Source organism: Psammomys obesus, unplaced genomic scaffold, assembly GCF_907164565.1.
Source record: "Psammomys obesus unplaced genomic scaffold, mPsaObe1.curated_primary_1811, whole genome shotgun sequence".
Taxonomy (NCBI): Eukaryota; Metazoa; Chordata; class Mammalia; order Rodentia; family Muridae; genus Psammomys; species Psammomys obesus.
The window spans coordinates 12,667,062-12,691,028 of NW_026596101.1; the positions used below are offsets into that span (position 1 = coordinate 12,667,062).

Sequence of the window (23,967 nt, forward strand, 5' to 3'; positions counted from 1 at the left end):
CTGAACTTCTCAAGAGAGAAAAAAAAAATTGTAAAGCAATCAGCTCAATAGTCCCAAGTCTCTTTGTATAAGAAGGAAAGGCGACCCTCAATTTCCTGTTTGTAAATCAACATTTCATTAATTTGTTGTCTTGCAGGGTGAAGAGACCAAGAGCCTGACTCTTGTCCTGCATCGGGACTCTGGCTCCCTGGGGTTCAATATCATTGGTGGCCGGCCCTGTGTGGTAGGTTGCTAAAATGTGTTTTTCTTTATTCTGTGAAAGCTTAAAAAGAGGTTGAGGTCTTGGGATGAGGACTGGATACTTGCTAGGTTCATTCTCTTGTCTGTCTTTAGGTTTTTGTGTGTCTGACGTTTCACACTCAGGGGTTTTCAGGTTAATCAGTATCATGTGCCTGATTATTATTGTTATTATTATTATTATTATTATTATTATTATTATTGTTTTACAGCATTGGCCTCATAGTACCTCTCTTTAAACTATTGACCTTTCGGGTTGCCTCACTGTGCAGCAGGAGAGCTGAATGAAGTTGTGTGATTTGGATGTAGCTAGAAATGGGTGACCACTTACCTCCCTGCTGAGCTAGATTGTGGGCTCCCTATGTGGAACTAACACCTTGAACTATGTTGCCCATCTTGGCAATACACACGGACAAGGTTCAGTTCCTTCCCCTTGTCTTCCCAGGTCAGCTCTCTGAACACTCTATTCATCAACGGCCCCTCTTCTAGACAGAGAGGCCAAATTTCCCTTTGCCAGCTTAGCTTTGAGGAAAATGTCTTCAGGAGGAGGTCTGGGGGAAAATAGCAAGGGATGCTTTTCAGGCTCTCCTCATTTCAGGAGAATTAACTAAGTGCCTGCTGTCACTTTTTCTGTTCTAGCAGTGACCATTTCCTTGTTTACCAGCTAAAAATAGCTCAAGCAAACAAGATTTGCTCATTCAACAAATACATAGTGAGCACGGTTATTTGCTAGGGACTGATAGGTCCAGTAGAGGCCAAGGAGACTGGAATCCTGTAGTCATAGAGACCGATTCCTGGGTGGGTGGGTGGGGGTTGTTAGGCACAGAACAAGTGTACATGTTAGCCATATAATGGAAAAAGTGTAACGGACAAGGGAATGAAAGGACAGAAGCAAAGGACTTCATTAGCGGTGGTCAGAAAAGCCTAGAGAGGACAGTCTGTGAATCCTGAAATAGGAGAAGGTGCCCGCTCTGTAGAGATGGGTAATATCCCAGCCGCCCTCCTGGAGCTCACATTGCTATTGAAGGACTGAAAGAGTGGGAGAGGACCATGTCACCAGAGATGCCCTGAAGGAGGAGGCATCCAAGATAAGGGCCACTGAACTGAGTTCTGAGAAAAGGATAGAACTTTGCTCAATCAAAGGAACATTTAGGTCTAGAGACAGCCTCTTGCTATGAATCTACTCTTCCCCCAGAACATGTGATCTTCTTGCCTCAGTTCTCTTAGTGCTGGTTTTCTACATATGCACCACTGTGCCCTGGTTTTTGAGCTGTTTTATCTGCACACACCCACACCCACACCCACAGTGTTCAAAATATTTGAAGATCACTAAAATAGAAAGCAGTGTATTTGGCAGTGCTTACAAGACCTAGAGTAGGGACAGAGGTAGGAAGGATTTGGGACCACTAGACATAATCAAATGATTAGAGTTGAGGGATGTGCAGAGAAGTGATCAAAACAAGTTGCAGTCATGCTGGGTCTGGAGTTTGAAATAATGTGGACAGTGACTTACTGCACTGTGTTTTCACTCAAGGGGAGTGACGTGAGATTTATGGTGGAATTCCTGTAGCTTTTAGCCAAAACCGCAGTTTCAAAAACAAGGTTTTGTTTTTAAGAACTGACAGCCTTGTCAGAAACGATATGTAGGAGATAAAATGATGAACGTCATCTGTCTGAGACAACCGTTTTAAATATTGGGCGGGGGCAGCAACCCTTCCCACTTACCCAAACTGGAGGAATGAGCTCATCTTTTCGGGAAATCTTACCAAAAGGGAGAACGCGTGATGCTGGAGCTCTTCTGTTTCCCCTCCCGTAGTTGGTGATGACCCCAAACTGTGTGCCATGGGGTTGTTCTGATCTAGTCCCTTGAAGCCCTGCCTTTGGGAAGGGGGAAACAGGCAGGCCTCAGTATGTAAGCATTTGACCTCAGCTAACAACAAAGAGGGGCTTGGATCTGTGCCAACTTATAAAAAAGACATATTTGTAACGGGGGGGGGGGGCTCCGCTCGGGGGTGTTGCTGGGGCCCAAGACCAGCATGCACAGCACCCTAAGGGGGGGGGGGGAGGGACAGTAAAGAAAGCCTGTAAGCCGCTGAGCACAGAGGACAGACGGGGTTTCCTGTAATTGAATCTGTGATGATGCTCCTCCCTCTGTGCATCTTCTGCCGTCAGTTTTAAACAACCCCTGTAAACTGAGATCCACTCCACTCACTAGATGTTTTAGAAGCTTCTCCAGCAGACAGAGCCTGAACTAGGAAGACCTTTTCCCTGCCCTAGGTGGAACCACATCAAAGCCCAGCGTTTGCAAAATCTTGGTGTGGAGAGGCACTTGTATGGGTGGTGATTGCTGAGAAACCCATTATGCTGTGTCCGGGAGGCTCTTTGGCAGCCACACCCCAGGAGGGGTGAAGTATGCCAACTTGTAAAATAAGGGGCCATGCCTCCTCCCTGGGAAGGTGGCTTCTGCTTTTCAAAGTGTGTGTGTGTGTGTGTGTGTGTGTGTGTTTGTGTGGTGGATGTGGTGGATGTATTAAACATCAGAAACCAGAAAGAAATTTCATTCCACATGGATGTGTTTCCTATAGTGTTGATTGCAAGTTTTCCACTTAGCAGAAAAAGCATATAAAAAACTAAATGTGCTCTGCACTTCACTGGGACTTCTGGCAGGTCTCTGAGTACACAGAAAAAAAGCCAAACTGAATTCCAGGCACTGGCACCTGTCTTTAATCCCAGCACTCAGAGGCAGAGGCAGGTGGATCTCTGGGTTTGAGATCAGCCTGGTCTCCAGAGTGAGTTTTAGTCAAATCAGAGATAACCAACCAGGCGTACATGTTATCAAATCTGGAAGTTGAAAGCAGTGTGAATGTGAGCGTGTTTCCCAAGGAGTTCCTGTGAGATGCTTGGTTGGGCTGAAACTAGGTTAGCCCAGGGACTCTGACATCAAGACTGTCGTTGCACAAGTCTATATACAATGCTGTCAGACAAACTACATAACTTATTTATCAATTCTCATATTCCCTAAGAAGCAGTAGTTGGTGAGGTGAATCCTGTCACTTAAGCCTCGGACAAGTGTATTTTATATCTGGGTACTCTTGGGATGAAAGCAACCCTTCTTGTTTTTCTTTGACTCAAGACAAAGAACAAACCCCATGGTACATTGGTTCACCTTGATAAATAGATCTGACCTGAAGTAAGTTTGGGGAAGAGCCAGAGAGACTAAGAGAGAAGACAAATACACAAAGGAAGAATCTGGCTGTAAGGAATGGCTTCAATTGTTTTTTGTTTTGTTTTGTTTTTGTTTTTCATTTTTGTGTGCATGTATTCATGTGTGTACAGTTGTGTGTGTATGTGTGTATGTATATACACATATGTATACCTGTATATTACAGCCTGAGGACCACACCAAAGTTTCTTAACAACTAGTCAATTGTTTTTATCTTTAACTTCAAAAGGATGGATTGTATTGTCTGTAAATTATAGCTTAATATCCAGTTTGCTACTTAGTCACTCTTATTCTTTATGGGGGTTAGGTTTTATTTGTTTGTTTGTTTGTTTTGTTGTTGTGTGATTTGTTTTGAGACAGGGTGTGTCTATGTAACCCTGGCTGTCCTGGAACTCTATGTGGAGTACACTGGCCTTGATCTCAAAGAGATCCACCTGCCTCTGTCTCCCAAGGGCTGAGATTAAAGGCGTATGCCACCACTCCCAGCATTACTTTTCTTAAACAGTCTGTAATATTTAATATTTTAGATACTTAAACACTAGTAACAAAGTTATCTAGTTAAATACTCACATGTAATTTGAAAAAAAAAAAAAGCAGAAGCCTTTATGAACTTGCCTGTCATTGTGTAGAGACTTTGCTAATATCTGTATCTATATAGTTCTGATTTTGGTATTTGTGCTGCTGAAGAGAGTATCAGATTTGTTTGTTTCTTTGTTTGTTTTGAGACAGGGTGTCACTGGTCTGGAACTCATCATGTAGAATAGGTTAGCTGGCCAGCAAGTCCCAAGGCTCTACTTGTCTCTACCTCTCAGCACTGGGATTACAGCCTAGTGCCCTAGTGCTACCATGCCTTGCTTCCTTGCGCGCGCACGCACGCACGCACGCACGCATATTTTCAGGAGTTCCAGGGTATTAAACTCAAGTCCTCATGCTTATAAGACAGTGCTCTTGGCTGACCTATCACCACAGCCTCCTCTTTGCACTTTCTGCATCCCAGCCTCACCCTTCACCACTGTCTTATACTGAAGTCTGCTGTAGGGTCTTGTTTGTTTCTCTCAGATCTTGGCTTGAACCTTCTTGTATTCCTTTATAATAATTATTTAGGTGCAGTATAGTATTTTGCAAAGCAAACCAAAGCCCATCCTGCATTCCTTCTCTGGCCATGAAGTGTAAAATGGGTAACTACAGACATACCCTTTTCTTTTCCTGAGATGTATTGACATCTCCTCTGTGGAAAGTTCAACTTGCTTATAGGTCTTTGGCTGTCCAGTGAGACTCTTCCGTTACCTTAGTCAAAATTATGAACTTTCTTATTAGAAAAGAGTATTAAAGTCACTTTTATAAAATGTGTTTGTTTTTCAGTTTGTCTGTTAACCTGGCTATCACACAAATAATGTAGACTCTATTATATTATTTAAACAAGCTTCATAGCATAAAAACTGAGCAGTCATTATTTTTAACCCTCTAAGCAGTCTGGTTTCCATCCCTTGTACATCCCAGAGATACTTACACTTTGTAGCCTTCTTTGCCCCAGCTCCTCTCCTGATGTCTCTTTGGACCTCTGCCGATGGCTGAATCCCCTACTTCCTTCTCTCTCTTTCTCCCCTGCCTGGCAGTAAGTCCAGCCATATTCTCTCCTCTGTTCAAGCAATTAGCTGTAAGCTCCTTTATTGCCATATCAGGAGACAATTGGGGAGCAGCGTTTATACAACATTGAGACAGGAGATTCTCAGAACAAGGATTGCAACCAGATATGGGTTGTAGAGAAATCAGCGTTTGAATTACACAATAACCTTTTACCTACGTCAGAGAATTGCCTTCGAAGATCCCCTAGCCTCTCTGAATCTAAGACAGGCTGCTTTTTAGCTATGTGCCTTTTACATCATCCAGCCTTTCTGCATTGAGGCTTTTCTCCTGTGGGATGGATGACAGTAGTACTTACTCCTGTGGTCACTGTGAGAATTAAGTAACGCGCATGCCTGCTGTCTCACGAAACTTCTGTTTCCTCGGGAAACAGAAACACTTGCGCATCTTTTTCCTCTGATGCTCGTGTAGGAAGCTGGATTGCAAAGCAGGCATGAATGAGGCTGCTAAGAAAGAAAGGGTGCTTGTAACTGCTTGGCCTGTGAAGGGTTAGTGTGAGTGGAGTGCTGAGATGATAGGCAGTGAAGAGAGCTAACCCTGTTCAGCACCCATGCCAACACTGACCCGTCTTCTAAGAAAGCTTTGACAGAACTCAGGTGGCACTTAGAGCCCTGTCTATGACATGTGGGGATAGAGGATGGATAGACACTTAATGCTCACGTTAGCTTGGGGGTATTTGCTTTGTTCTGGCATATATAAAAGGAAAGAGACCAAGAACAGACACAGCAAGAATTTTGTAGCATATATAATAGGAATTATATTAATATATTACATAGTGTAACATGTATATGTGGAGAGAGAGACAGAGACAAAATTAGACACAGAAAAGACAAAGGAAGAGATATACAGAGAGATAAAGAGATAGAAACCGAGATGGAGAGTAAGAGCCAGTGGGAGAGAGGTGTGTTAGTCATAGGGAGGGGAGGAGTTGTAGAATGCATCTTCTCAGCCTTAGTTATTTTTCTTTAGAATAGTCCCCACAACCCCTCTCACCTACTTTCTCTTTCCTCACTTCCCCCTCTCTTACTAACTTTCTCTCTCCTCTCTCTGCCTCTGTTTCCCTCTACTCCCCTCTCTCCATCTCTCCTTCCTGTTTGAAGAGGGAAATGTTATATTTTCACAGTTATTTTGGGCCATAGTATTTTTGCATACCCATACAGAGAGCATTATTAGAATAGATCTTCTGGCATTGTGGGAAGGAATGTCTCATGGTGCCTGCTAGGAGTTCTCTGGGGTGTCCTCTGCCTCCCTTTCAAGTCATCTTGTTTTATTGGCCTTTTGGGTAAGATCAAGTATATTATCAGATGCTTTTGTTTGGAAACAGCACATGCTTGTGCCGTGTAATTTAAAAATCCCATCTGTTAATCACTAGAAATTTCTAAACACTTGAAGAAGACTCATTGCTGTGCTGTGTAGAAAGAAGTTTGTGAATAAGCTGGGGCCAGGAGGAATAGTTGGATCCTTTTCCAATTACAGAATGGAGGGACTTTGAGAAGTGAGCTGATCTCTTTGCTTTTATTTCTAAGTATCTCCTTTCATAATCAGATTGCATAGTGGTCCCCAGTAGTAGTTCTCTGTGTAGGTAACAAGTCAGGGAAGTGTCTAGTGAAATCTCAGGATAGTCTCTGGGAGGCTATTCAGCAGTGTTTGTCCTTTGTACAAATTGGACCAAGTGGTTCAAATTGCTAAGGATTCTACCTTAGGTGTCTGTGAGCCCAGATGTTTCAAAATGCAAAATCAGAGGTTATCACGCCCCCTTGACTGATGGCAATAGCTGTGAGCATTGCCCACTGTTCCTAAGTTTGTTCAGTCTGGAGCAACAGGGCAGTGTGGGAAGTGTGGCTTAGCTGCACCTTTAGCAGGGAAGAAAAGGGGGATGGAGGACAGGGAAGAGAGAAAAGAGGGAGGGCGGGGAAAAAAGAAAGGAAGGTACTGAAGAATGGAGAAAAGAGAGGAAGGATGGAAAGAGGAGGGAGGGAGCAAAGAGAAAGGAGGAGGTAATAGAATGGAAAGTGGGAAGCAAGGGGAAAAGGAAATAAATGGGAATGAGAAGAAAAGAATCTATCCGTGGGTGTAAGAGTGGGCTTGGTGTGATCTGCTTATGTGCAGGAAGGGGAGCAGACTTGTGGTGAGGAAGGTGATGTGTTAAAATATTTTGGACAGAATGCACGGGCCGAAATAGAAGCCTGGTGGAGGAAAGAGGATGGCTCAAAGATAGCACTCTCTTCCCATCCTCTGACTTTGGCTCCAGTTCGGAATATTTTTACAATACATATGAGCCAGTTTCAGTTTAAAACAGAAATTAAAGGAAACAAACAGCTTTTTACCCTTTTACAAAACACCACTTTTGACAAGCTGGGGTGGCAGAGTGCAAAGTTGTTTTTTATTCTATTTTATTTTATTTATTTATTTATTTATTTATTTATTTATTTATTTATTTACTTTTCATGCCAACTTCCATGCCTAGCATTCATGCCTCTGTTTTTTGTTTTTTGTTTTGTTTTGTTTTGTTTTGTTTTTTTTAACCCAAAGGACAATCAAGATGGATCCTCCAGTGAAGGAATCTTTGTATCCAAAATAGTTGACAGTGGGCCTGCAGCCAAGGAAGGAGGCCTGCAAATTCATGACAGGATTATTGAGGTATGTGAACACTGGCTGGTGTCTGAATAGGCTGCCTGCCATCCACCTTTGCCTGGCCCTCAGGGGAATGTTTAGGGGGCTGGGAGTAGGGGTGCCTCGAGAGGGGATGGGTGGGCAGCACTGTACTTCGAGGGTGGTGTAACCTGATCGAGTGTTGATTGCCTTGGTGTGAAGTTGCTATTCAGCAAGAAGAGGTTGGGTTGGGGAGGGGGGCCCATGTTCACAGTTTGGCTCTTTCCATGAAACCTGCATCTGTTTGCTATGTCTCAGCTCTAGGCTCTGTGCAAAACAACCATCTGAGGGTTTGTACGCTAGTTAGAAACAGATGATCAGCCCCCTGTTGGACAAATTCGGACTCTGTATGTATCGGGTGCAAGTGTATCAGCCTGGAGTCATACTCCTTTCCTTAGTGCTGGCAGCACAGCAAAGCTACACAGGCCTTGTTCAGGCTTTTTCACGCTTCCCTCTTGGCTCTTTGCCTGAGGGCCATTGTATGGTTTGATTGCCTGGAGACGTGCAGGTCAAAGTTGACGCGCCTCTCACATCAGCACCCATCTATTCATTTTCAGTTCCTGTGTAGCAGGCTTGTAGACTGGCATTGGCGGATCTCTCAGCAGCACCATACAGCACTTTGGCATTAGGGAGACACGTGGGAGAGTTCCAGCATGCAGAAAGGATGCCAGTTGCTTCTCACCTCCTTGTATGGGCTCTTGTTTCGAAGTCTGAAAGACCCAACTCCCTTTGCTTGCTGCTTTGGACCATTCAATGAGTATTTCTGGGAACCAAAATGTTCCATCCTTTTTTAGGGAAAGAGTAAGTGTGAGATTCCAAGGTGACTTGCTTGACGCCACAGGAAGCTCATCTGTGGCCATGGCACTTGCTGTAATCACTGAGCAGAAAGCCAGAAAACCAGCACAAATACCCGAGGATTTTGCTGTCCCAGACGCCTTTGCTCAGCATCTGTAACTCCTGAGCCATAAGTGAAGTTTATGTCACCCCTGGACATCTCCTGGGGACACAAAATGTCAAGAAGATAGAGAGCAGAATTCTCGGTGTTTCAGTTTTACATGAAACAACTGAGCTGTGTATAGTGTGGTTTTTCTCAGGGTAATTTTATGTGCCCTGGAGAATACAGAGTTAAATCTCCCTGTGTAAACAAAGTACCTGAGTTCAGGCTGAGAATAACAGCTATGTGGTCGCTTATGTGTGCAAAGGATACTTGATTTTGTCTTACGGGTGGTATTAATATCGTTGCACTGGCTTTGAGTTCTGAACTTGGAGTTAAACCTTGTACTTTCCATCCTAGAGTAGTGGATTTTCCCTAACAGCAGCTTTCTTGGGCAACAGCCCCTTTCCCAAAAGCCCACATGCATTACCATAGCTTTTGAAAGCGAGTACATTTTCTGAGACTATTGTTCAAAAAGATAAGTACAGCCTGTGTTGCCAAGGCATCGGTGGGACGGCCAGTTTCTCCAAGTCATGGAATTTCATTGCTCTTAAGTTTTTGCAAATGAGAAATCTCCAGCTGGGCAGGATTTTCTCTTGGCAGAGGATGATCTGTGTTTGAAATGTTCAGTACGGTTTCTGGTAAGTCACACTCCCCCTTTGGACAGTATGTAAAATATTAATCACGCCCCACTGTTGAGGCAGAAAGGCAGATCCCGATAGAGAGCCGCCACATGCAAAATCACAACTGACACCGGGTGCCCTTTCTCCATCAAGTTCTAATCCTTCCTGACACAATACAGTGATTCTCAGGAGTGCAGATGTGCTCTCTAGTTCACCTCGTCTGTGTCGGGGTTTAGTACCGGGGGCATGCATCTGACGGCTGTGTGTGTGTATGTGTGTGTGTGTGTGTGTGTGTGTGTGTGTGTGTGTGTGTGTGTGTTTTCATTGTGGGAAGAATTAGGCTTCCCACTTTCCCACCCCAAATCTCCTGTCTTCAAGGCAGTGAACAAGCTTGGTAGCAGAGCCTCCTCCCTTTGGGAACTTTAGTTCTTTTAAGAGACTGCTGATATTAAATCCAGGGAGAGATGAAACCTCATCCATACGGCCGAGTGAGTTAGCATCATGCTGTGTTTCTGAAACCAGAGTTGAGGCTGTGTGTCCTCAACCGCAAAATAGCCAGGTCTGTCCTTTCCCCCAATATCACCTTTTATAATAATTGTATTGGCGTGAAATCAATGCCACAAAACTGTGTGTGCACATGTCCACTTAGACTGGTAAAACTACAGACCATAGCATAAAAGTAAGTTGAAGAGGACCTGTACTAATGCTACATGAGTGTTCGGGCACAACAGCTTCAGATGATGGGGTCATGCTGTCAGAAGCGGGGCCGCTGCATAGATGCGATGTGCCGTGCCAGCTGCAGGCTCTCAGGGTGTTCGTTGCCATTACTGTGAGGGGAACTGCCAAGCAAGGGTGCGGGTTTTCGTGGTGTCGAATGGGTTACAGTCAGTTGCTCAGGGAGCTGTCAGCATCCCTTTCTTCCCAGACTGCCTAAGTGACAGTCCCATTGGCATCCCCGCCCTTGCGCTGCCAAGGCCTGGCGAGGAACCTGGAGCTGGGAATGTTGGCCCCTTTGCATTAAGTGCCCTCCCAGCACGTGGGGCAGGAGCACCTGCTATCTACCAGCCCTGTGTGTCCTTTCTTGGCCTTGTTGGTACGTATAGATTGCCATCCTCCCTCACATCTGCCTCATAGACACAGCAAACTCACATGAGATCAGGATTGGCTTCTGATTGTCATTTTGTCCTCTGCCCCCTCCACCTCCAAACCTCCTGGGCTCTTTTCTACTCTTGACTCTTCCTTAAATTGCAGATGAGTGTGTTCCTATTAGGAAGCAAAAATGTATTTCTCTATGTATCTTATGATGGTGGCCGCTTGTGAAACCCTAACTTCCTAAGTGGTTTCGCTTTTTGCCTCTGAGCTGGTTTGAGTTGTCTGGTAAAGACAGTGTAAGACTCCCATACCTTAAAACCCCCAAGGCTCTCAAAGGAGCAGTGCTCTTATTTCCAGCAGTTTGAGATCTTTAAGAGAATCTTCATAGCACCCAAAGTGTGAGTTAGCAGATGGAAGCAGGATCTTCACAGACGTAAGCACAAAATTTTTCTCTGTGATCGAGACTTTAGATCTTATCCAAGTCTTATGTAATCATGTAGGAAAGAGCAAAAGTTGAAAAATCACATAAAATCAATATCAGCCTCAAAAATCCCTCAGGGGTGTGCCAGGCAGGGAACAAGCCATCTTTGTGTAGTTCAGCCAACACTGGGCCACCTCCCTGATGGTCCAGTTGCCTATCATGTAGTGTGTTTGGCAAGCTTTCTAATCTCCTCCCTTGGCTGAATGTCTATTGAAAGAAAAGCACTAGAAAGCCAAAGAACAGAAAGCCTAGCAAGCTCATTTTGAAGCTTGTGCTATTCTCCCTCTCCCTTTCCCCCTTTCTCACTCCTCTCTCATATGTGTGCATATATTTCTAAATAGTGTGATATCTGTATTTATACAGATATCTATAGATAGATAGAGTTATATCATTAGACAGAGTTATATCTTGAAGCTTTATGAATTGATAGAAATTAGACAGACAGACAGACAGACAGATAGATAGATAGATAGATAGATAGATAGATAGATAGACAGACAGACAGACAGATAGATGACATGGTTATATCTTGAAGCTTTATGAATTGATAGAAAATAGACAGATAGATAGATAGATAGATAGATAGATAGATAGATAGATAGATAGATAGATAGATAGATAGATAGATGACATAGTTATATCTTGAAGCTTTATGGATTGGAGGAGTAACCTCAATCTTCTGTTGGTTAGGGCTTACATCAAGTCATGATAAAAAGCCTGTAGCAATTGTGTGGTTGAAATAGCTTTCTGTTCCAAGCCAGCAAATATGATTCTGTGGAAGAGAGAAAGTGCCATCAGAGCCCCATGTTCCCAGAATTCATAAACACACATTTGTCCCAAAAGTGTTCTGAGTTGGAGACCTGAGAACAGTCAGGATCTCCTTGGAGCTCCAGAGGGTTTGGTGCAAACCACTCCTGCTCTGCCTTTGTCCACTCTGCTTGTCTGTCATTGCTAATCAGGTCGGCTAGAAAGCCAGACAAGGTCTTCTCTCCCTAGCCATGCTGCTGAGTTTGCAGTGCAAGGGTCACCACTGTGTGTATTTTTATAGGGAAGATAATGTTCTGAGACCAATAAAAGGAGTAGAATGGCACATGAATCAACACGATAGAATGCTCTTTTTCTTTTGTCCTTTCTTTAAAGACTGGAGGGCTTTTTGTTTTGATTTGTTTTCCTTTTATTTTAATGTAACTTCAAACTCACAGGCACAGATGTCTGTGCATTCTTCACCTAGATAGTAACATCTCTATTTACCTCATCCTTTGTTGGCTCCATCTGTTTGTCTTTGCTTATTCGGGCATAAGGTCCCTTTTACATGCAGTAGACAGAGCATCAGTCTTATCAATATGTCAGTATTTTTATATTTATTTGTGTGTTTGTGAGTGTGTTCAGCGTGCATGCATGTGTGGATATCAGGGAACAACTTGCAGAAGGTAGTTCTCTTCTTCCATCATGCAGGGTTTCTCAGGGATTGAACTCAGGCTGATAGGCTTGGTGGCAAGCACCTCTCCCTGCTGAGACATTTTGCAAGCCACACCCACTCCCTTATGTCTATTTTTTTTTTTTTTTTTGAGAATTGAAATAAATTCTTACGTAAATACAAAATGATCATCCAAACCAGGAAACTAAGAGTGGCACGGCGCTGTCACCTCCAGAACTGACCCATATTTTGTTGCTGCGTTCAGTGACTTTTCTTAGTGAGTTGACCAAACGCAGGACAAAGGAAACAGAAGGAAGAGTCTTCTTGGGTGAGGGGTTAGTTCCATCAGAGCCAGGAAGGCACTTCTGCAGCCAGGGAGCCGAGAGGAGCAGATGCTGCAGTCAACTCACTTTCTCCTTCTAATTCAGTCCAGAAACCCAGTCACCTGCATATGATGCCACCATATTGTAGGGCGGGCCTTCCCACTTCAATTAATCTTCTCTGAAAATGTCCAGTTGGCAGAATTATCCATCATGCCTGCCATGGATTTTTATTCAGTTTTCATGTTTCTGGAATTTTTTTGACCTTAGAAAAATTCTTTAGTTTTGTCTCACCTACCAAAATGTTCTCACATAATTATATTCTCTATTTTTTTTTCCCTTTGGGTGAGAATGCTTAATATCTACTCTTTCAGATCAAAACTTGTTCTGTTCTAATTTTTTTAAAAAACTTTGGTTTTTTTAAATGCTTAATTAAGAAAAAAATAGATTTTTTTTTTCCATGCAGTATATTCTAATTATGGGCCCTCTTGTCCTAACTCCTTCCAGGTCCTCCCCAACTACCCAAATCTACAGCCTTTTGCATTCTCTCTTATTAGAAAACAAGCAAGTATCTTAAAAGAAAGAAAGAGTAAATAAATAAAGATAAAAGCAAACAAGCTTGAATAAAACAAAACAAAGCAGAACAAAAAATGAACAGAAAAACAAAGAGCCAAATAAAAAGCACAAGAAACACGTGCAGACAGACACATGCACACTGGCACACACTGAAATCTCCTCAAACCACAAAAATCAGAAACCGTAATATATAAGCAAAAGACCCATAGTAAGAAAAAGAATAAAAACAAACAAACAACAACAACAAAAAACTCTTTAAAATGCCATTGAAATCATTTTGTGTTGGCTTTCTACTGCTGGGCACGGGGCTTGGTGTTAGGGTGGTTTTTATGCCCAGTGAGACTCCACGAGAGAAGACTGTTTTCATTTGTGAGTGGTTATCAACTGGAGATGGCTTCCAGGTTAAGGATACGGTCTTGTGTCCATTTCTTCCCTCAGTGCTGGGACCTCATCGCCCCACCCCCATGCAGGCTCTGGGCACGCTGCCACAGTCTGTCAGTTCATATGTGCGTCATTCCTGCTGTCTTTAGAAGGCCTTGTTTCCTTGGTGTTCCCCATGGCTCAGCCCAAAATATTTTTAAAAAATACACGCCAGATCTTTCATAGGGTGTTCCTCACTTTGTGTTTCTCTAACAGTTTTTTATAAGCATGTGTAGACCATGCATTTGGGGCAAGAAGACCACAGGAGGTCTTGGTTGAATCTGTTGTTACTGATGGTTGACACAGAGTGGTTATCTACAAGATTCTGTCCCTTTGGCATGTTCCTGTCAGGTATGAGCACCTTTCCACCTTGGACTTGCCTTGTTCCAGTTTTGCAATACGTCATTTCCCCCAGAAACTCTAATTCTGGGGAAATTTCTGTTCTCTTGGGAATGATTAGAAAACAGAATGGAGGTGTTCATTATGCTAGCCTCTCATTGTAAATTTTTTTAAATTCATTTACTACTTACTTATTTTGTGGTGATGGGAATTGAACCTAGAGTCTCATGACTCTTTGGTAAATGTTCTACTTCTGTGTTTTAAAAGAAATTAACTTTTGACAGTCTGACACATATGTGTAACGCAGTCCGAGACGTATATGTAATACAGTCTGAGAACTTTTACCACCATCATCTTTGGTCTCTCTCCCACTCCTGTCACACACACCCCAGTTCATTTCCCACATTCATGTCTTTTCATTTTCTTCTGTGATCTGCTGAGTTTAACTACAGCTGTGTGTGGGAACAATGTATTGGCTCCAGGTGGGCTCACCAGCCCCTCATGAAGCTTTTTCCAGAGCTTTCTTTTCATTGTATTTCATGATTGAGGCTGGTCTTGAACTTGCAGTTCTCCTGCCTTGCCCTCCCAGGTAGGTGAGATTACATGTATTATAAGGATTATCAGATCTAATTTATGGGAGTTTTCATTGCTTCCAGGGTTCCTTAGTTGACAGAGGTTTTTTTTTTTTGTTTTGTTTTGTTTTTGTCACTGTGTATGTATAAACACAGAGACACACCAGCTCTTAATTCCATTCTGTTTCTGCATTCATCCATATGCATGTCTTGAAAACCATGATGACGTCAATATGTCTAATCTTAGCCTAAGCCCATGTGGTTGGCTTTATTCTTCCTCTGTATAGATTTCAAGTTCTGGGGTGAGAACATTTGGAAATGGTGAGCAATGTGCTTTTTCCCTTGAATTAAATCTCTCATCTTTTTTTAGAGCAAAACTTACTAAAGAAAAATATTTAAAATGTTCTCATTCAGGGTTTGGTTTTAGAGGTATTTGATTTTAGAGAAAAAAATATTTGTGGTCTAAATGATACTTCTGATTATATTATTCGTTAGACAAGTGAGAAAATTCCTTATGCAAGAATAGATATTAAACATCGTGGCTAAACACACACAGACATAGATGGCCTGCTTTGAAATAATATCAAAAACAAAGCCATGGAGCTTCACTGCTCTGCCTTACAGTGACTGATGCCCACTGAACACATTCAACAAGGGAGTATGGAATATTTAGTAAGTTATTCATTTTAAAAAGTAAAAGCACATTCTATAAAGCTCATTTTATAAAGTATTCAGTAGGCTGAACTAGCATGAATACCCATGTTTATTCCCTAAAAACCTCCAAAAAATGTGGACATAGTGGTAGAAATATACAATTACAGTACTCAGGAGCTGGAGAGAGGAGGATTTCTGTGATCACTGGACAGGCAGACTACACTAATCTCTTTAAGCAGCAGGCAAATGAGAGACCCTGCTTCAAAACACAAGGTAGACAACTCCTGGAAAAGGAACAATACCTAGAGTCATCCTCTGGTCTCCACACACAGGCACATATGTTTTCTGCACACAAACATTGACCTAAACACTCATAATCACAAACATATACACAAAACTACCTGAGTATGGGGGTACCTGCCAGAAATCCCAGAGTTTAATGAGGCTAAAGCAGGTCGACTATGAGTTGAAGGACAACTTGGGGTACAGAACAAAGTCTCTTGTGCAAACAAACAAAATAAGAACTCGTGCAGCTTGGAAACCCTTATCCCTTTGCTATCTGTCTTAGTTGGGGTTTTATTGCTGTGAAGAGACACCTTGAGCATGGCAATAAAGGAAAACATTTAACTGGGGCTGGCTTACAGTTCACAGGGTTAGTCCTTTATTGTCATGGTGGGAAACACAGCGTCATGCAGGTAGACATGGTGCTGGAGAAGAAGCCAAGGGTTCTACGTCTTGATCTGCAAGTAGTAGGAGGATACTGCCACCTAGGCCTAACTTGAGCATATGAGACCTCATGGCTTAACCCCATGGTGATGTACTTCCTCCAACAAGACCACACCTACTCCAATAAGGCCACTCCTCCCTGCGGGCCAAGCATTCAGACACATGAGTCATGGGGGGGGGGGGGGGGGGGTGGGCTTTCCTTTTCAAACCCCCACTTTATCTGCATTTTTTTTTTTAAATTTTTATTTTTTTTTTTTTTTTGGTTTTTTGAGACATGGTTTCTCTGTGTAGCCCTGGCTGTGCTAGAACTCACTCTGTAGACCAGGCTAACCTCTGAACTCAGAGATCCACCGGCTTCTGCCTCCCAAGTACTAGGATTAAGGACATTCACCACCACGCCTGGGTCTGTGTATTTTATTTTGATGACATATATGTGGTATAACCCAGCCTATATTCAGAAGATTCTCTGCCAGCTGCACAGAAGGTGGGGTCTAGGGACCAGCTGTTAGGAATATTCCAGCTGATCCCAGAGGTCAGCCTTGGAACTTCATCTCATATGCCATCTTCTGTGGGTGCACAGTGACATCTCCCAGGATTGTGAGTAGAAGAATTCCGAAACCATCCATGACTGATTGTGTCTGACCATTTAGCAATGTCTACCACGAGTGTGAAGTGTTTACCATGGGTAAAGATTTGATAGTGTACTTTCTGTCACTGTGTAGACTAGCTTAAATGATGTTTTTGGAACCTTCGTGCAGCCTTTTGAAAGTGATGATTTTTTTTCTTCCTTGCCATATCCTTGTACTAAAAAAGAAAAAAAAAAAAGACCATAATTTTGTTTTTAGATATAAAATAAAATAAAAAAGTGGCAACAATACAGCACTCCTTTCCCTCTTCTACTCTCCATATCACTTTTACGCCTACCCTACAGCAATAAGCAACCCTGACACATTTGTATAACACTTTCCCAAAATGTAAGTGATTTCTTGGCCATCAAAAAGGCTGCATTAGGGCAGTAAGAGTCCCACGACTTAAATGAGGGCGTATAGCTTTGAGCCTCTTCCAAACTAATCACTCTTTAGTCTTTCAGTCTTTAATACTGAGCCTAAATTTCTTTCATCTCGAGAATGAAACACCTTTCATGCTGCCTGAGCAAGTTAGAGAGATGGTGCAAGTAAAAAAAAATTCTTCCTATCAAAACAAGTGCGGAGAATTATTATTTCAGATTAATATTTTGATATGGATTATAAGAATTTATACCAAACTAAATACAGGACTTAAATAAAACATGCCTTGGTCTATTTTGTGTTTAAACAGGAATGCAGCGCTGCTACTAGACTATGGAGAAAGCCCTGGACTATTTTAGAGAGATGCATTTTCAAGTATCAACATGTGACCAGTTAAAACTAAACCTTCACTTTTTATTCTGCAGTTACCCTTTAGACAATTGGACATTGCATGACACCCTTAGTGAGAATGCATTGAACTCTTTGTGCCAATCTCTCTACTTTAGTATTTATTTCTCTTGTTATTGTTTTCTTATTATGTTGCTTCCAAAACTAGACTTTCAGATATATGTCTCTGTAGTATACAGCATTTCATGACAGCCATGGAAACAAACATAAAAAGTGAAAAAATGGCACATGTGGTATGAAACATTTATTTTTAAGACATTTATGAAACTTATGCCTCTGCAAAGGAGAAACAGTCTGAGTTAATAAACAGTGTTTAGTTAACCCAGGTGTTTGGGGTGGGGGAGAGCATAGGAAGCTTAAAATACTTAAAACCATGTTTCTGATGCCAGATTCTCTGAAGTATTCCTGCTCATGTAATACAGAAAGCAGTAAGGTAACTTCGTCACAGTTAGATACAGTTTGCTTTAAACTTGCTCCTGGTTGTATATTTTCTTGTATATTTTTTTAATTACTCAGATTGTCTGGGGGGGTGGTTGGTTCAAAGGTAGAGCGCTTGGCTACTGTAACAGTTCATCAGCATTGTGAACATGGTTGGCTTCTGGAATCACCTAGGAGACTCTCAGTGTATCTATGCAAGTTTCCAGAGAGGTTTAACTAAGGAGAGAAGGTGCACCCTGAATAGAGGAGACACTGGCCCACAGGAGGACTGAAATAAAGGGGGAAAGGGGGAGAGCGGCCTGAGTGCTGGCACTCCCCCTCCGTCCCTTTCCCTGGTCTTCTAAGATGTGAAGAGCTCCACCCACATGCTCCCCCTGCCATGAATTCCGCTATGCATGCTCCACCGTGATGGACACTACACCCCAGAACTGTGTGCCCAAACAAGTTCTTCTCCTGAACTCAGTCAGGAGTTTCGCCACTTTGAAGAGCACGGTAATACGGCTAGCATGCGCAGCACCTTCCAAACTAGAAGTTGCATTTTTGCTCGTCAAAGCTCATGACACATGTGTCGTATGTGCCAATGGATGGGTGTCCGTATCAGGCTGAGGCTCTGAAGTCCGGGTGCCTTGCTGGCAGCTTCTCTCTCCCACCCTGTGCCCGTTCATCAGACTTTGCTTCATGTGGACACGTTGTGCTCCCCTGAGAGCTCCAACTCGGCTTCTCCCAGTCATATCTTAGTGAGATTTAATCAGATCCCAGGGCGTATTTAAAACCGAGGATAAATCAGAAGTGTGATCAGTGTGCCATTAAATTTTTTTCAAGTGAATATTCGTTGTATATGAGAGCAACACGTTTATCTTAAAAGTATGGGAACTTTGAGGACAGTAAGGCACATGCGCTCATTAAAAAGTTAAGGTTTAAAAAGTGTTATTGCCTTTCAATTTGTGTATTTGTGTGTACGTGTGCAAATCACAGCACATGTGTGAAGGTCAGAGAACAAGTCTGAGTTGTCAATGCTCTCCTTCCACCATGTGGAGTCCAAGAATTGAAAGCAGGTCATCAGGCTTGGTAGCAAGTGTTATTTTGTTTTTGTTTTTTCCCATGGAATTAAGTTTTGGCTTCTTGTTTTGTTTTGGAGTGTGTGTGTGTGTGTGTGTGTGTGTGTGTGTGTGTGTGTGTGTGTGTTGGCTGGAAAGAAAAAGAACTACAGACATTGGTGTTATATTTACAGGACACATTTACGTTTAAAATTTGGAAAGAGTGCTGGGGGAGCCCCTTCAGAGTGGTAGATAGGCATGGTGGTTTTGAAAGCAGACGCTGAGCAGAGCCATGCTGAGCAGAGCATGGCTCGAGCAGCTCCATCTGATGTGAGTAGTGAGAAGCTAATGTTGACAGTTAGAGCCGTCCATGGGCATTGCAGCTAAGAAGGATCAAAGCTGAATAGCAGCTGTCAGCACTGAGCTGAAGCTATGCCACTTTCGCTGGGCACACTGAGCTCCCTGCCCAGGGTGGTAGCTAACAGCAGCACCATTCTCCTGATGAAGATTAATGATTCCCGGGAGCTGAACAGGGACAGGCAGACGATGCAGGCAGTCCATCTACCATGCTGAGTGCCACCCTGCTCGACGAAGGCCTCTGACTTTGACCCTCCCTTTGTCTGTTTTGATAGTGACTGAACTGTAAGGGCCAGTCCTCCCTTTCCCCTGATGGCACCCCATGCTGCTTTTTGGCTTTTTCAGTTCTCTTCATTTCTGTCTCTCATCGCTTCTTTTTTTTTTTTTTTCTTCTTACCTGTGTCGGGGGTCCTTTGACAGATCCAAGGTATTAGGAGAGACAAGAGCTTGAGGGGCTTGGATTTCATGGCCACCCTCTCTCCCTTTAGAAGACAAGTCCCAACCTTAAAAAATTACTTAGTATATCTTATGATTTAATATACTAAGTGAGACAAAATTTATGCACATGTCACTAATCAAAAAAAAAAAAAAAGGGATTTTTTTTTCTTGTCCTAAAACACATTTTGCTTGGAAGTATACGTCTACAAACATGTTTGTTTCTGAATTCACTAGCTCAGTATATCCAACCTGTGTTCTCTCCAAATGTTATAAAAATAGAGAGACAGATTATTTATTGTTTTTTCTGTTTGGGACTTGTACAGTTGCCATGACTTATGAACTGCTGCGATAACAGCAGAAGAGCATTTGTTCCTTTGTGGGGTTTGCAGGGAGTTCCATCTGATGGGAGGTAGGCCTGGACATGGAAGTCTCAGCTTTGGGGTGTTCGCTTGCCAGTCCTCTCACAGGTTTCAGTTGACATGTGTAGAGGAGGCCAGGTGTCCTCAGATGCCCTGGAAAGCCGTTTATGGGATGGTGATGAAGAACCAGACTCTGGAATATCTGAGCCTTGCAAGTAGAATTCTACTATTTGCTGCCTTTTCAGCCTGTTCTTGCTTTGGTGATCATTTCTAAACTTTCCTTCTTCTAAACAATATGGACAACTTTACTTGCCCCATCACTGCTTCAAGAAAGAAAATATTATATATCCAAAGACTGTAATTTGGGCCCCAGAATAAATGGTAGCCAGGGTTTTTTTTTTTTTTTTTTTTTTCACCCTGTAGGTCTTTGAGGCTGTCTGGAGAGGCCTTCCAGCGAGCCGATCCTTTGGTGGTGGCTTTGTGGCACTATTTCATAAACCTAAAATTACAGTCGTGAATAGACTGTTTTAATTTGTTTTACATTTCTTGTTTGAAATCTGAATCTGGATTGCATAAGAGCTGTCACTTCCTCGGGCCATATAAATGATGATAATTGATCAATCAGAAGTAATTCTTAATTTGCTTTTTAGTGCGAACAACACGTAATTCACCACATATGTGCTGACTTAAGTGTTCTAAAAATAAAGGAAAATGGCTGAGTGTTCAATATCAGCTATCTTTAAAGTGCCAGAGCAGAACAGGCCTTCTCTTTATACATGACGCATGAGCCAGACTAGCCTGTATTGGTATGACAAATTCTGGGTTTCGTCTGTGAGACCCTGCTTCAATGAATATATTAGAGAGTGACTGAGAAAGACTTCTGATGTCAGCTTCTGCACATATGGGAACACAGATAGTTGCTTGACATAATGTAATTTGCCAATGTAGAAAAGGTGGAAAATACAAGGAATTTGAAAACAGCAATACTTGCTGATATGAAGACTTGTTTTGACACCAAGATTTTTGGGTTGGTTGATTCAAAAATGGGTACAGTGGGTTATGGGCAGACTCGGAGGGGGTGTGGAGACGGCACATGGAACACATCTTTGCCCTGTTTGAAACTCTAGCTGAAGTGAAATGGGAGACAGTAGGACTAACCCATATTTTTGTGGCAACATCTGTCTTAGGTTCCTGACTCTTCCTGCCATTCTCTGAAATACGTGGACCACTCAGTGCACATATAAGAAAGTTTAATGAGGTAACACTGACTTGATATAGCGATGACGACAACGAGTTGAGTGAAAGAAAATCCATCCTGTTGGGGTCTGGAAATCTTGAGACCTCTGAGCACTCTCAGTTCCCCTGTTACTGAAAAAAAAGGATTTTTGAGAAGTGGGTAAAAAGTGCTCTTTCTTGCATTCGTTTTAAGGCAGTGATGGCTGCTAAGGTTGGCAGCGTCTGTGTTCAGCTGCTCTTATTGGCTCCCTGACTTCAGGCAGAGTAAGTGTCCATTTCTCTCAGAAACTGCAACAGAGAAGCAAGATCCACGGAGGAGAGATGCAGAAAAATGTAGAATCTGCTGGAATCACAGAGAAATCTTACCCGGATCTTAGTATTTGCATTCTGGCCACCTTCTATACTTTACCTCAGTAGTTATTTGCCAGTATTAAAATACGTTGTGTCTTTGGGAAAAAAATGAGATTTTTCTTGAAATTAAAATGTTTATAAAAAGTAGATGTATCAGGCTGGAGCTGTAGTCTAGTGGTAGAGCTCTTGCCTAGCACGCATAAGGCTCTAGGTTCAATCCCTAGTATGGGGGGCGGGGGGAGCCAGGGAGGGAAATGACTCTGTGACTTTATTTGAATGTGTATGTGAATCTGTGGTGGGCTTTCCATACTTGTGTACGTGTGCCCTGTTTTGGCTGTCACATGAGCAGCTTGTGAGACTCGTTCTGTATCGGAGACACCCATGAGGAACTTGGTAACAATGGGGTGCTGAATGTAGTATATGCTTAATAAGCTTTGTTCAAACTATGTCAGACATGGAAAGAGACCTTTTAGGATGGGCAGGGTTGAAAAAAGTGGTGGCAAGGAAATCTTTGTCCTGACAAGAGGTCTTCTTTGCCTGTGAGCTAGTCATGGGGAAGGGAAAGTTAAGCTTAATCTGCCTCAGATGTACAAGTTCTAGTAGCATATATTAGGGATCATACTGATTCAGAGAGAGGAGAATACGGAAGGAAGTTCCTGTTTTTATTGAAATAGTATCTTCTGTCCTCCTTTTGTTTGCTTAAAAGTTAAATCCATATTAAGTGTTTACTGTTGTTTTCTGGCTTTTTCTCCCCACAGTTAAAATATTAAATGTATTCAGAAACACGGATGTGGTGTTGGTTATAATGCACCCTGGTTGTAAGTGATCCTTCAGAACTAAATTGAGATGTAAGAAGAGAGGAATCTAGCCAGGAATGGTGGCTTACACCCAACATTCAGAAGGCAGAGGGAAAAAGAGGGCTGGCCTAGAGTATAGAGGACAATTCTGGACAGTGCAGGGAGAGAGAGGGAAGGGGATGAGAAGGAAGGAGAGAGAAAGGGAAAGAGAGGAGAGAAAGAGAGAGAAGGAAAGGAAGAGATTAGGAGAGGTGAGAGGGAAAGATGGAGAGGAAGGAGGGGATAGAGAACGAGGGAGGGATCGAGCCTTTCTCAGTGGCAGGCATGCATTTCATTCCCAGTCAACTGTTTCTAGGCTATTAGCATGGCGTGTGTCAGAAGTATACGCCAGAAGGGTATAAAAGTAGCACTACATCGTCACCCAAGAGATCATTACACTGTGGAGATTGTGCAAAAGAAAAGCTTGCTTCTTTCCTCTCTCCATCTGGATGCTGGGTTGGAGTGAGAGTGGGAATCCCCCTTAGCCCAGGGAAGATGGCTGAGTGAGTCCTGGCTCTTTTCACCAGCCAGCAAACTGGAGCAGGTCATCGCTTCACTTCAGGCAGTCACACACACCCTGCTCAGCTTTAGCTCACGTGAAACCTGTTCTGTTGATACTCAACATTTTTTTTTTCTGTAAAGAAACATTCTTTTTGCCTAATTTTGTTTTAAAGGAAATTGAAGCAGTGTCTAAGTGGGGGGTCCTTTTCACATTCTGTAAATAAAAGGCAATGGTAGAAGACAGGAAAAACAGATTTCAAAGAGATGCTTTGACTGCTGAGGACTGTGATCCTAATGCCTTGATTTTTTTTTTCCTGTTGAAGAGTAAATTAATTTTGTGGGGTTAGAAGTGAGGATTGTGGTGGGGAACATTTCGTCCCCAAGGGGCTGTTGGAGTGAGGGGCTCATTCCGTTTCTCTTTGAGGTAATGGTTTGAGGGGCCAAAGCTGCACAGATGCAGCAAGAGGTGCACTGTTGGTCTGCTCACTCTCTGAGCATTACAAGTCATCCTTCAAAAGGACACTGTGAATATGGAGCTTCACATCTGGGTTGTCCACTCAACCTACAGCCAGGTCAGCCGGAGATGGGCAGAATAATGATGCGATCATTGTGTCAGTCAAAGTCCTTCATAAGTGGATCCCACAGGCACCAAAGCAATGTGCAGCTGGACAGATGCCCAGTGCTCACTAACTCCGTCTTGTTGGTTGCCACCTTGCAGCAGTCCACGCTGAACGCTTTGTGCATCAACTTCTGTTTCTCTGGTCAAGGATGAAACCTTTCAAGATTAGAGTCCACTACAGGGAGGGAGAATCTCACCACTGCTGCAGAGTTCTAGAGGCAGGGGCTGGACAGGTGCTGCCGTGTTCAAGAACACTTGCTGCTCCCGCAAAGAACCTGGGTTCGGTCCCAGCACCCACCTTGGGCAGCTCACAGCCTCTAGTTCCTGAAGGATCTGTCCTTCTCTCCTGGACCCCACAGACATACTGTACACATACAGATAAGCAAGAGGCAGAAAGGTAATTGGTGTCATAAACCAGAAATCAAATTTTATGTTGGTTTTCATTGTTTTAAAAATTAGGTTCATGTTAA

The 23,967-nt window shown here is 42.9% G+C and overlaps 1 protein-coding gene across 1 annotated transcript in view; it reads left to right on the forward strand.

Moving 5' to 3' along the window:
• Window positions 1-23,967, forward strand: part of Pdzrn3 (PDZ domain containing ring finger 3) — a 237,442-nt gene that overhangs the window by 23,964 nt on the left and 189,511 nt on the right. Inside the window, exons 2-3 of the mRNA XM_055628649.1 lie at window positions 137-223; window positions 7,637-7,744. Of these exons, the coding sequence (XP_055484624.1) occupies window positions 137-223; window positions 7,637-7,744 (195 nt within the window). The remainder of the gene's footprint in view (window positions 1-136; window positions 224-7,636; window positions 7,745-23,967) is intronic.